Source organism: Lissotriton helveticus, chromosome 4_2, assembly GCF_964261635.1.
Source record: "Lissotriton helveticus chromosome 4_2, aLisHel1.1, whole genome shotgun sequence".
Classification (NCBI taxonomy): domain Eukaryota; kingdom Metazoa; phylum Chordata; class Amphibia; order Caudata; family Salamandridae; genus Lissotriton; species Lissotriton helveticus.
This window is the reverse complement of record NC_136064.1, coordinates 120,367,592-120,381,743: the sequence shown is the minus strand read 5'-3', so window position 1 is coordinate 120,381,743 and position 14,152 is coordinate 120,367,592. Positions and strand designations below refer to the sequence as shown.

At 37.8% G+C, this 14,152-nt stretch overlaps 1 protein-coding gene across 1 annotated transcript in view; it reads right to left on the bottom strand.

The window, feature by feature from the left end:
* Nucleotides 1-14,152, bottom strand: part of LOC144752079 (nicotinamide N-methyltransferase-like) — a 143,175-nt gene that overhangs the window by 15,263 nt on the left and 113,760 nt on the right. Inside the window, exon 2 of the mRNA XM_078640030.1 lies at nt 1,798-2,005. Within this exon, the coding sequence (XP_078496156.1) occupies nt 1,798-2,005 (208 nt within the window). The remainder of the gene's footprint in view (nt 1-1,797; nt 2,006-14,152) is intronic.

Below are 14,152 nucleotides of genomic sequence, written 5' to 3'. Positions count from 1 at the left end.
TGCTGGACTTCTTTGGAAGAACTGCTGTGGCTGGTGTTCCGGCTACCCTCTCTGCCTGGGTGAGAAGGACTGGACCTTCACAACTTGAACCCAAAGTGACTACAAGGATATTTGTGCTTGTTTCCTGTTTTGAAGTCTCAGGGCCATCAAAGAATGTCAGCAGCACTTCAATAGCAGCTGGTCTGTGCCATCTGTGAGTCCTACCCTTCTGAGTGGTGCTAATCCAGTCCTGGGTGGTTGAAGTAGGTTATTTGTGCTGCATTTTCAAAAACAATGCATTGTCATTATTGCATCTGCTGGAACCTGCACATCTTCGGCACAGATGCTTCACTTGCATGTCATAAATAATGAAGCATTGCCTACATCTGGTGCTGCACAATGACAACGCATCTCCAAGTGAGCAGATCAAAAATGCAGCATCTACTACAAATCCTAGGGATTGGAAGTGACACATCACCTCCCTATTCCTCGCATTTCAATGTCAATATATGCTCCAACCGAGGTACCTTTTCAGCATGACAAGGTTGGTCCCTGTATCCTGCCCATGCTCCATCCTGATTCGCCTGAACCTTTGGATTGACCAGATGGCCCAAGTTGACACTTTATGTTTCTAAGCACTATATTTGCAGCTATTATTTAAAAATTCATAACTATGGTTCTGCTTACTAAATTGTTGTTGTTTTTTTCACATTTTGCTGAATACATTAAGCTCTGGTTTGCTAACCTTGTGTGGATTTTTCTCTTTTCTTTTCATTGGTTCACTGTTTGAAGTGTTGCACTAATACTTTGTACATTGCCTGACTGCTCAAGCTACCAGAGGGTGAGCACAGGTTACTTTAGGGAGTGTGCCTGAATTACCCCGACTAGGATTGTGGTCCCTTCTCTGACAGGGTGTATACCTCTGCCAATTTGAGTCCTAATTTCTAACAGTCTGCCAATCTGTCAGTTTGTCTGTTTGGGGTTTCATTAGAGAGATAGGTTTGGGAGTTCTAAGACTGCCAGGTATTATATTTCACACTACACCTTGTGTCTAAACTTTGACTGTGTATGGAGAGGTCCATAACTTGTTTTTATGGTATGATTTTAATGTCAAACAGTTCAAATAAGAGGTCCATACTTCAGAACGGCAATCTCTTTTATCATTGACATGTTTTAACACATGATGAAAATGTGGATGATAAAAAACATGCACTCATCTGGACCCTCATATTTCCAAATGATGGACGGGCAGGTCATACGACAGGTGGATGTATGACTGCAAGTACAAGTGCCAGATGTGTAATCCAGTGAAAAAGCATGCCATCAAACAAAGGAACTAGAGTCATAACATGGTAATCTCCTAATACCCTAAATATTCAGTAGCCAAGAGGGGGGTATATTTATGTTATGGTCACTATAAAGTAAAGAGGAAGACACCAATCTAAAACATCCTCTCCTTTCTCACTTGTGTGAAACAGTTTTTACACAGTCTGAGCATATTAATGTTGCAGTATATATACTGGTACACGTCAGAGTGAGGAACTAGATGAACACTTTTAAAATCAAGATCTGGAAATGACTTGGTAAGGCATTGAAGCTAGTCTTCAAAGTAAGTTAAGTCTAAACAGAACGAAGGTTAGCCTAGTGAGCCGTTGATTTATCACAGAATCTGTGTAACTGAGTTGTTGAATCCAAAGTATAGCACACAGAAGATTATTTCCTATTGTATTCCTTCTTTTACAATTCTAACTGAGATGTCAAAATCGTTATTTTCCCCCTTTAATAGGAAAGCATGTTAATGTAGAGAAAATTCCTTACCCACTTCCCTGGAGATCACAAATCATTTCCATAATGGGACTGAAATCCATGGCATCAGGCTCATTCTTGCACCATTTCTGTACCTCTTGGATGGACTTGTCATCTGCGCAGGCAAAGGTAATCTCGTTGAAATATTCACAGATTGGAAGAGGGTCGTAGACAAAGGGCCCAATGGAAAGAACAATCACTGAGTCTCCTTTCACCTGACCTGTTTAGAATGAACATTTATACTTCAGTGAATTAAAAATCATCAAAGTAGAACAAATATAAATGTCCAGTACAACATCATATCATTTATATGTTATATTTTTGTTCTTCTCATGTGACATGAGTCTTCCATGTCACCTCTCAGGCTCTCCTTTGACCCTCTTAACCTCCCCAGATCTAGGTTGTCTTCAGTGTCTTATGTAGAACTCATCTGCAGTGTTTGGATGGTTAGGACGTTGGAAGGGCATCCCTTCCTTGCATATGTTTCAGCTGCAATATTCAGTGGGGGTTAGTGGGTTTTGGTTCTCCTGTCAAAGGATCACGAAGAGAAAAGGTGAGAGTTGAGCTTGGATCGAAGGGTGTACATGATCATTTTCTGAAGTAGAATTAGTGAAGGTAATTGTGTCACTTCAGAAAGATTATTGTCAAAAAGGGTAGCCTAGTCATACGTGTCATAGGGGGTATGACAGACAGTATAGCAAGTATTTGATTCCAGAGATTTTTGAATAGTGCTATGGTACACTAAATGAGATTCCACTTCAGAATTATTAGGACACATTTCATCAGTTAAAGCTCTGAACTCTTGAGCTCCCGTAGTGTGTCTGGATAGAGTGGTTATGATGATGGACTCTTTTCATGGAAGTGTTTGCTCTGTAGCGGAATGTGTTAGAGAAGGAAAACAATTAGGTAGGGAAAGCTCTCAATACAGGGGGGACAGAATAGGACTGAGGGCCTAATTTAGATATCAGCGAGCGTGATACTCTGTCTCACGGTGACGGATATCTTGTCCACCGAAATACAAATCCTATCAAATCCGATGGATCTCCTGTTCTGACTGAGTTTACTAACCAGCAGGTGTACAGTGGATGTGGGAGGAAAATGGGAGCTGTTAAACTGCCCTTTAAGGTATATGAGAAAAAATGAGGAGTAATGGATGAGGAGGAGCATGAGGGGAAGAATTAGGGTATAGTGAAAAGGAAAGTAATACAACATAGTCAGGGATGAGGTCAGTAAAGGGTGAGAGAGGGATAAGCTTTTCAAGCACTACCTTGAATTTATATTTGAAATGTGCAAGGGCCTCATTTGTTTATTGAATTTGTATCTTGCCATTGAATATGATTACCTACTAGTTGGAGGGTGGTGAGAGATAAACCTGAAATCAGTTTTATCCCACGGAAGCATTAATCAGGGAATACTTTGTGGTTGATGTTATTTACAACACTTTTAACGCATTGCATGCGTCATGGTGGGGGCGTCCCAATCCCGTCCACAGTTAAAAAATCCTGCACAGCGTGAAAATTCAAGCGCTCTGTGGAGTGCGAAACGCATCACGCTTGGTTTATGGCGTGAATAAACCTTGCATATTTTGAAATCAGCACAGTGATCTGTCATTATTTTCACCCAAGAGTTTGTATGGTATGCCGTTCTATGTGGATATTATTACCGGCTTGCTCCGCCGGCATCGAACTACCCTAGGAGAAGGGAAAGGATTTCTGGCAGGAGCACTTTCATTTTGGATACATACATATATGTATATATATTTTGGAGGCGTCTTTGTCTCAGGTCAAATTCTGTAGGATTTAAAGCACAGCAGCCTGGCTGTGAAGGATGCCACACCCTGTGAGAGAGCGAGGGGCCCAAGAGGTTTTGAATGGTGCTTAACCTTTGGCACGGCTGTGTTTTAAAGAAAGAAAAACAGGGATTCAAGTCCACATCCCATTGCGGCTGAAAGAAAGTCAAAACAACGATGGAATAAAAACTGAACCCACTGAGGTAACACTTGTCAAACTACAGGCACCAGCATGCCACAGACCGGAAACTCACCTTTAAGTGTACTGGGAACGTATAAATTGTTTGCATGCAGGGAAGGTGCTATTGAACACTGCAGCTTTATCCTGAGTCATTCTCTGAAGAAGAAGCCCTTGAGCTTTAAAAGAAGAGACTTTTCATTTTGGAGCAGCATGCCGGTTTTAACATTAAAGGCTTTCCTAAGCACACAGCTGTTTGGAGGCGTCTTTGTCTCAGGGAATAACTCTGGCGCCAGTTGAGGAATGCTATATTTGGTGAAAATTGCTCAAGTGGTTTTTTGAAAATTAACTTCTAAAACATATATATCTATAGGCGCGCTCCGAACGCTCACAGGTACGCGTACCAGGGAGCGCACCCGGCGCTTCGGGAGTGCGCGAGCGTAAAGCTGATTGGCTGTCGATTGTCTGTCAACATTCTAAACAGTCCGGAGAGTCGACCATCTTGTGTCTCGGTAGAATCGAGACACAAGAGGTGTAAAAAAAAAGGGCAAATGATTACAAGGGGGCAGGGTAGACACCCCCTGACCCCCTAGGTTTTCTGAAGGGGGCCTAGAAGGATCCTGAAGGGCAAAAAAAAAATGTCCTCAAGTTTCGCGGGGTAAGCGCTGTGTGCGTTCCCATGTACGCTCACCGGTACGCACACCCAGAGCGTACCATAGGGAAAAACATTGAAAGAAAATAGTGTAAAACAAGAATTTGGAGTGCTTAAAGGGAGGGTAGCTCTAAAAAGAGCTGTTGTCTTATGTGAGTGATTTAAGTACCTACAAGTAGGTACCGATGCAGAGTCTAAAATTCACTTCAATACAATCACATCGCTACTACTTCATAAATTAGAAAAAAAAATGAATAATATGTCAACTAATTTTGAATTAGTAAATATTAATTTATTGTTCAGAATTTTAATAATTTAATAAAACTTGTAGCATGTCTTCATCTGGAATTTCCTCTTCAATCATGTGATCAGGAATGTCCTCATTAAAAGTGTGCCATGATGATTCTATTTTATCCAAACATTCGATTGATTCTTCGTCAAGAGATTCATCCCAAAAATTATCCATGTCATCTTAAATTTCAGTAAATATCGTTGAAATTTCAAATTAAAGTTTCTTGGTCTCCATTCATTTTAATTTCAAATTTCTTGCTTTAAATTGCAGAAAAAACGAATCATTTTCAATTATCGTTTTTAGTAATACATAACATAAAAGTAGCTTACTCAAGTATTTAGTACCTTAAAATTAATTGGGCAGTGTATAGTATCAGACAGGAACTAGAAATATAAAGCACTGTATGTGATGAAGCCAATCTGAAACAATAATTATAACAGAAGGACTGTAAATAACTAATAGAAAACATTTTCCAAATTATCTTAAAGTGTACAACATAGTTCCCCATACAAATTAACAACTCACCTTTTTGAAAGTAGAAGAGTTAGTACTGTGTTATTCTAAGTCTAGCAATTGAGCACCCAAATTTTCTCTCAAAAGTACATCAGACTGGGGTATCACAAAATGGCCGTGTTTTCCTCTCATTTAAGATATATACATAACCAATCAAACTTCATCACACACAAATTCCAAACTAAAGTAATATTTTGATTGGTTCTAAATTTCAATACTTTCAAATGTGTTTTCCCCATGCAATTTTCCATAGGACATTTAGACACGGCTACAGCCTGAACGGATGAATGGAATTACACCAAAGTTGGCAAAATGATAGGTACTGGTATGTAGTAGGGCATTTTCTATATTTCTTTGAAATTGCTCCTGTGGTTTTTATGAAAGGCAACTTCAAAAAAACATATATATCAATAGGTGCGCTCCGAGCGCTCACCGGTACGCGTACCGGGGAGCGCACCCGGCGCGCTACGGGAGTGCGCGAGCGTAAAGCTGATTGGCTATATGATGTCTGTCAACATTCTTAACAGTCCGGACAGTCCGCCATCTTGTGTCTCGGGAAAATCGAGACACCTGAGGTAAAAAACAAAGGGTGAAATGATTAAAAGGGGGCAGGGTAGACACCCCCTGATCCCCTAGGTTTTTTGAGGGAGGCTTAGAAGGTCCCTGAAGGGAAAAAAAACGATTTTCTTTAAATGTTTCGCGGGGTAAGCGCTGGGTGCGTTCCCGGGTACGCTCTCCGGTACGCGCACCCTGAGCGCACCATGGGGAAAAACAGTGTAAAAAAACAGAGTAAAAAAATTATGTAGAGTGTTTAGAGGTAAGTTAGCTCTAAATAAGAGCTGTTGTGTTATGTGGGTGTTTTTTGTACCTACAAGTAGGTACAAATGCAGAGTCTCAAATTCAAGAGGAAGACTCTATTCCCCTCATCTGTAAAATGAACACCATCTCTCCTATAGATGCCTTGCATGTTATAACGCAAGTTGTTGTGGTAAATGGAACCCATACCATAGTCTCTGAGGAAAGCAGAAACAGATTTATTTACATGTTTCCTTGCTTTCTCAATCTGTGGACAAAATTGGTTGGATCAGTTCCATTTTGGCATTTGGCATATGTTAGAAAATACCAAGGCAGTTTTTGGAAAAAGTGTCATCAATTGCCCAAAGATGTCCTTTAAAAGCATTTCCAGACCTACCCCAGTCAAAATGCCCAAGTCATTTCCACCACAGTGCACAATTGCACAGTGCACAATTATGAAGTCAGGCTGTAGTAAATGCATAAAGGATTTTACCAATGGTATTAATTGGTAACTTCTTAATCCTCTCTGTCCAATCCACACAATGTCCACATTTGGTAAATCAAGGTTGCAAATCCCTCTGTTGCTTGCATATTTTTCACTCAAGAAGACATAGATATGACCCACAAACCAGACTTTTGGCATCTTGAAGGTAGATGTGCTTCTAGTCAGATGAGTTGTGGAAATGAAATGGCAGTTTGAAAGTAGGAATTATGAAAAAAAGTGGTTGAGATTCAGTGCAGTTGAAAAACAAGAAATGATTGGTGCTTTCTTAAAATTCACCACTGAAAATTAGGGTACATGCTTTTTTTTTAAAGAAGTCATTTCAATGGTTGAAAAAAAGTCATTTAAAGAAACATTGCACTTGATTAGCTAATACATTGAGAGGTCAAACACCCTTGATGGATTCTTTTGCAAAATAGTAAGATGAACTTTTGAACTGTGTGCTGGGTTAGGAGGGAGTTACCATGGTTACAGGGTGAATGAGCACTGGGGGGATGGGTGAATGTTATGTGAGTTTCATAGTCTTGAAATGTACAATCAATTAAAATGTGCAGTTTGGTTTTGAATTTGTGTGGGAACAATTTTGATTGGATAGGTACAAGAATATGGGTCTGAAATGAGTAAGAATCTGTGCCATTATTCTCAGGCTCCAATGAAAGAAGCATTATTCAGAGATTCTGCTTAAGAAAATCTGTTGAGTGTGACTGACACTGTTTTACTTCTTTCAAAGCATTTTTAAAGGTGAGTAATGATTATTTTAATAAAGATAGAGTGTTGTATGCACTATGGGGAAGTTTAAGAAGCATATTGTGCTTCTTTATTCTTGCATTTTGTGTCATGTTTTTTTGTAATGTTATTTAAAAATAAAATGGTGCATATTGGCAAGGTATTTTGAAAAGTTTGAGTGAGGTTTCAGCTTTGTTTCTGTAGTGGTCATTTAAATGAGCTGTGCTTTGTGTCAAAAACGAATTAGTATGCAAAATTTTTCTGGAAAAAAGTCTGCTTTTTAAATTTTGGAGAAGCATTACACTGACTTTCTGTTTGTAAGAAGAGAAAACATTTTCACATTTTTCAATAATGTCACCTGTGCCTTGTAACAGTTTGCCTCAATTAGCTTAAAGAGTATTCTTTGCTTGTGTCTCACTTTACTTTGTGCCTGTGTGTAATCTGATATATGATTTATTTAATGAAGTTACACTGCTATTAAAAATATTGTAGTATATGTTATTTGAAGGCATGGTAACGTTCTGGTCATGTGCCTAAGATTACACTGATGGATGAATCAAGCTTCAGTCACAGTGTGATCTTAGGCAGATGACCAGGATGTTACATGTAATGAGTAATTAATGTTATGTCTTGCTTATATATAGGTGGACTGTTTTTGGCCTGTAGAGACTGTGAAATTGTATGAGTTAAAATACACATACTGCTTGTAGAGACAGACATGGTAGATTACATGTAACATCCTGGTCATCTGCCTAAGATCACACTGTGCGTCAAGCTTGATTTTAAATGGATGTGGGTGAATAATGCGATTAGTTGATGTCTTTAAAGATGGAAGTACTTGTTTTTTTAAAGATATGGTAGATGACATTTTACATGCTGGTCATGTGCCTAAGATCACACCGATGGGTGAATCAAGCTTCACCCACAGTGTGATCTTAGGCACATGCCCAGGATGTTACATGCAATGAGCAATTAATGTTATGTCTTGCTTATATATAGGTGGCCTGTGTTTGACCTGTAGAGACAGGGAAATAACATGACCAGAGACACATATACTGCTTGCAGAGAAAGACATGGTAGATTGCATGTAACATGCTGGTCATGTGCCTAAGATCGCTCTGTGAGTCAAGCTTGATTTTAAATGGATGTGGGTGAATAATGTGATTAGTTGATGTCTTTAAAAATATGGAAGTACATGTTTTTTAAAGATATGGTAGATTACAATTTACATCCTGGTCATGTGCCTAAGATCACGCTGATGGGTGAATCTAGCTTCACTTACAGTGTGATCTTAGGCACATGCCCAGGATGTTACATGTAATGAGTAATTCATGTTATGTCTTGCTTAGATATAGGTGGACTGTTTTTGGACTGTAGAGACTGTGAAATTGTATGAGTTAAAACACACATACTGCTTGTAGAATCAGATGTGGTAGATTACATGTTACTTCCTGGTCATCTACCTAAGATCACACTGTGCGTCAAGCTTGATTTAAAATGGATGTGGGTGAATAATGTGATTAGCTGATGTCTTTAAAAATATGGAATTACATGTTTTTTAAAGATATGGTAGATTACATTTTACATCCTGGTCATGTGCCTAAGATCACACTGATGGGTGATTCTAGCTTCTCTTACAGTGTGATCTTAGGCACATGACCAGGATGTTACAAGTAATGAGTAATTAATGTTATGTCTTGCTTATATATAGGTGGACTGTTTTTGGCTTGTAGAGACAGGGAGGATATTGTATGAGTTAAAACACATATACTGCTTGCAGAGACAGACATGGTAGATTACATGTACCATGCTGGTCATCTGCCTAAGATCACACTGTGAGTCAAACTTCACTCACAGTGTGTTCTTAGGCACATGATCAGAATGTTACATATAATGTACCATGTCTGTCTCTGCCAACAGTATGTGTGTCTCTGCCTAAGATCACTCTGATGGGTGAATCAAGCTTCACTCACAGTGTGATCCTAGGCACATTATCAGAATGTTACATATAATGAACCATGTCTGTCTCTGCAAACAGTATGTGTGTCTCTGCCTAAGATCACACTGATGGGTGAATCCAGCTTCACTCACATTGTGATCTTAGGCACATGGTCAGAATGTTACATATAATGAACCATATCTGTCTCTGCAAAAAGTATGTGTGTCTCTGCCTAAGATCACACTGATGGGTGAATCAAGCTTCACTCACAGTGTGATCTTAGGCACATGATCAGAATGTTAGATATAATCTACCATCTCTGTCTCTGCAAGCAGTATGTGCGTCGCTGCTCATATTATTTCACTGTATCTACAGGCAAAAAACAGGCCACCTATATATAAGCAAGACATAACATTAATTAGTAAATCGTTTTTGACACAAAGCAAAGCACATGTAATGTAAATCAGCCTTTTGTTGTATACTAGTGTTTATATTGTTTACTTATTGTAATTGCTATGTAATAGGTTTGTAGTGGTCTATAATATGTTATTTTTTGTTTACCACAGATTATAATCATATATACAAACAAAGAAAAAAATGTCTTCAAAACAAAGACGTGAAAAAGTTTATGAAAGAAAATTAAGGTCTAAGGAAAAAGAAAATCAAGAACCAACCAAAATAAAATCTTCAGAGAAAAAAAAGAAATGCTCCTGGTAAGCAAACTAAAAATTTTCTCAGGAACTTATTGAAATGTCAAGAAAAAAATGTTTTTTTGCAAACAAGAATGAAAGACCTGTAATTAGAAAGAAGACAGGATGTCCTTCGAAAAATGTTAGACCTGTTCAAGGAGATGATATTTTCTATAACAAAAGAAGGAGAAATCAACTTATTGAAATTCGTAGACGAATGTTTTATAACGGAATAGAATCAAATTTATTAAAAAATGCAAAGAGGTATCAAAAAAAGACCGCTTTTTACAAGAAAAAAAACATAGTTAAGATTGTGGATGAAGCATTTAAAGTGAAAAATAAATTGTTTAGTTTAGTAATGAATAGAATTTGTTAATCAATATGTTCAAATCAAAATGTAAGTGGAGGAGAGTAATTAATCAGACTAATTTCTGTGATGTTTTTTCTGGAGAATGGACGCATAGTTCAAGTTGTGAGCCATTTTTTAATGAATAAAGTTACTTTCAGGATAATGATTTGGTGGATGCAGTTGACACCAGTGGTCGAGCATATGAGGTGAAGGACGGTTGTCCGGTTAAAAAAAAAGGAAGAGATTATGCCTAGAAATACAGAAGAGGGGTTAGCTGATGAAGTTTGAGGGAGATGTCCTAAGGCTCCAGTCTATACATGGAATTGTAGTAGTATTTGTAGTGTGAAACAAAAAATGAAAATTTTACAAGAGTTAGATCCTTGTAGAGTGAGAGAAAAAACAGGTTTGCAAGGGCATTCACTGGCTTGTCTTTCAAGAAAAGTATGTCAGAGTGTTTTTCACCATTTTAGGATGTTAGCAGTGCATCATAATAAAGTGAGGAAATTAGTGAGAAGGTTGTATTATGCAAAAAGTCCAGCACTTAAACTAAAACAGTTAAACAGTGCTTTTTTGCATGGAACTGAATTAGATGTCAAAAACATTTGTGATGAAATTGAGTTTTGTTACTTTGGTGAAAAAGAGGTCAGTGCAGAAATTGATACAGTAATAGGAGGTAATGTAGAAGAGAATGTAGAGATTTTAAGTGAAGAAAAATTTGAAAATGAAATTACAAAGTTTAAGGTCAATACAAGTGAAAGGCCTAATTTTTCTTGTGTGTGTTGTCGATGAACTCATTATAAGCATCAGACTAGATTCGTTGATTTATATGTAAAAAGCGAAAAGATAAATAATAATGAGTCGAAGGATTTGTTGGTTGAAAATTGTTTTGATTTGGGCTCTGATCAACGTTTTTGTAAATATTGCTATAACAAATTAAATGAAAACAGAATGCCTGCTAGAGCTGTTCATAATAATCTGGAGTTGGTAGACATTCCTTTTGAATTGATGGATTTACAGGCTATTGTTCGCATGGAGCCTAAGACAGGGAAATTGCCTCCTTCAGATTTACAGAGAGGATTAAAGGGAAGAGTTGTTTATTTGCCTCTAGATTTTAAGAAAAATATTGATACAATTGGTGTCGAAAAAGTAGAAGAGGAACCTCTGGTTATTCTAGTTAATGGTGTTCCGACAGAAAGTAAGAAAATCTGGCAAGAATTAGTGGATGTTAGGAAAGTCAAAAAGGCAACGTTGTATTTGGTAAAAAATAATCAGTACTATAAAAATGTGTTTGTGGGAGAAGAGGAAACAACTGTACAAGACGATACTGATGTCTCTGCTGGGCAAATAGAAAAAGTTGATGTCTCTAGAAGTGAAGAAATTTATGAACATTATAGTGTTCATCCATTGCATTCCAAAGAAGTAATGGGGAATCTATTGACTTGTTTCAGATGAAAAAAGCCGAAGGAAGACCCATTAGTGTATGGGAAGAAAGTTTGGAAGCTCGTTGTTTTCCACAGTTATTTCCAACAGGTGAAGGTGGACGATATGACGACCGACCTGTTTCAAATTTCGGCATCTGAATACCGGACTTTAAGATTATATGCAGAAGATCCAAGGTTTCATCAATGCATTCCATATTTGTTCCATCTACTGTTTGAGAGTGACTTGTATGGACTTTCCTATGCAGTAAACCATATACTGAAAAGTGGAACACATCTACAAAATGTTTCGGCAAGGGATTTTATGGATAAAGTGAAACTGCAAGACAGTGTTTTGGAATCTCAGCTAATTAATCTCATGGCATGTCAGCGTGGTACTAACGAGTATTGGTACTGTCGTTTTGGGGAATTGAAATGTATGCTAAGAAACTTAGGAACTCCTACATGGTTCCTCACTCTTGGCTGTGCTGAGTATGCTCGGGAAGACTTACTTGAATTTCTAAGAGAGGCAAATAAAAACATTGAAAATATTGAATACAAGACACCTGGAGAACTGTGCTCTTTGGGTCCAGTTAATGTATGCAGGTATTTCAATCATAGGTTTGAAGCTATGATGTCTTTTATTACAAACAAAAAAAATCCTCCGCTTGGAGAAGTGTTGGATTTCTTTTGGAGAAAGAAGTATCAAGCAAGAGGTGCTCCTCTTATACATATGCTGCTATGGATTAAAGATGCACCAACATTTGGAAAAGATTCAGATGAGAAAGTGATGAGTTTCATTGAGCAGTATTCTACATGTGCTGTTCCAAAAAGTACAGAAGAAAACAATTTAAGACATCAAGTTTTACGCTTTCAAACCCATCGTTGTGGGAAATACTGTCGTCAAAAATACAAATCCAAGGACAAGTTATACACGAAATGTCGTTTTGCATTTTCCACCAGTAACATCGAAAGGAAGAGTCAACAATTTTATGTCTTCTCTGCGACATACTTTGACAAGAAAATCACCCAAAAATACATACAACCTAAGAAGAAATAAGGAATCCAAATTCATAAATGACTACAACCCAGTTATTTTGTCCATGTGGAATGCTAACATGGATATTCAATATGTGGCTGACAACTCTATTGCTGTGGCTCGATATGTGACGTCTTACATCACAAAATCAGAAAAGACGGAACTGAAGGAAATGTGGGAGGAAATTTCACATGAAAAGAGTCTAAGCAAGAAATTATACAGTTACAGTCTGAAGATGTTGTCGCATCGAGAAATTGGAGCATATGAATGTTTTGAACGGTTGTCATCAGCAAGTCTATATGCCAAATCTAGAACCATCATTTGGGTGAGTCTAGGTCTTGCTGCAACACGAAACCGAGTTTTGAAATCTGTACAAGAAATAGAGTATTTGGCAAGGAAAGAACCAGACAGTACAGATATTTTGAAGACAAACATGTTGGATACATACTATCCAAATAGAAGTACTCACCTTGAGAATGTTTGTCTCTATGAAGTTCTGCAAACCTATATTTTTAAAAAGAACGTCACATAAGACATCAATAAAGGTGTATATGTTGTAATTGGTTGTGAAGGCTGTCTAGTGAAACAAAGAAAAGGCCATTTGATTAATCATCGAAAATTGAGTTGTGATTCTCCAGACGAAAGGGAATTTTATTACACAGCTCTTTTGCAACTCTTTAAGCCTTGGCGTACAGAAGAGGAACTACTTTGAGATTTTCTTACTTATGAAGATTTGTTCAATGCAACCAAGGATACAATAGAATGTCCTGTTTTTTCAAATTATCTGCAAATGTTGAACAAGGAAATACAGCAAGAAGCTACAATTGCAGCAGAGATTGCTAGAGACAGTTCTCAAGATAGTCGGAGTTCTGTTTCATTGAGTCAGGATCCACTAGGAGGACCAATTATTCAAAATGCAGCTTCCACTGCCATGTATGAAGTTGAAAGAGCCATGGAACAAGCTCAGGAAGATGGAGTTCACTTAGAAGATTTGGAAAAAGAACTAAACGTTGAGCAGAGACAAATATATGACGAAGTCACAGAACACATTGAGCATGGTTTATCTCATGAGAAAAAAGAGTGCTCATGTACATCATTTATACCTGTCCGACTGTATGTGAGTGGAGAAGCAGGAACTGGAAAAAGTTTCCTGATTAGAGCGATTGCAACATATTTGCAGAAAACAACGGAGTCATCGCTCTCTTGTGTTGTCACTGCTCCAACTGGGTTAGCAGCACACAACATTAAAGGGATTACTTTACACAGCTTATTGATGCTGCCAGTGGAGCATGATAACAAATTACAATACCACAAGCTATCTGGAGAAGCTTGTTGTGAAGTTTCAAGAGTCCTAAAGAAAATGAAACTTCTTATCATTGATGAAGTAAGCATGGTATCAAATTTAATGCTTGCTTTTGTGCATTTAAGAATGCAAGACATTCTTAAAACAGACTATGATGTGTTATTTGGAGGCAAGCAAATCATT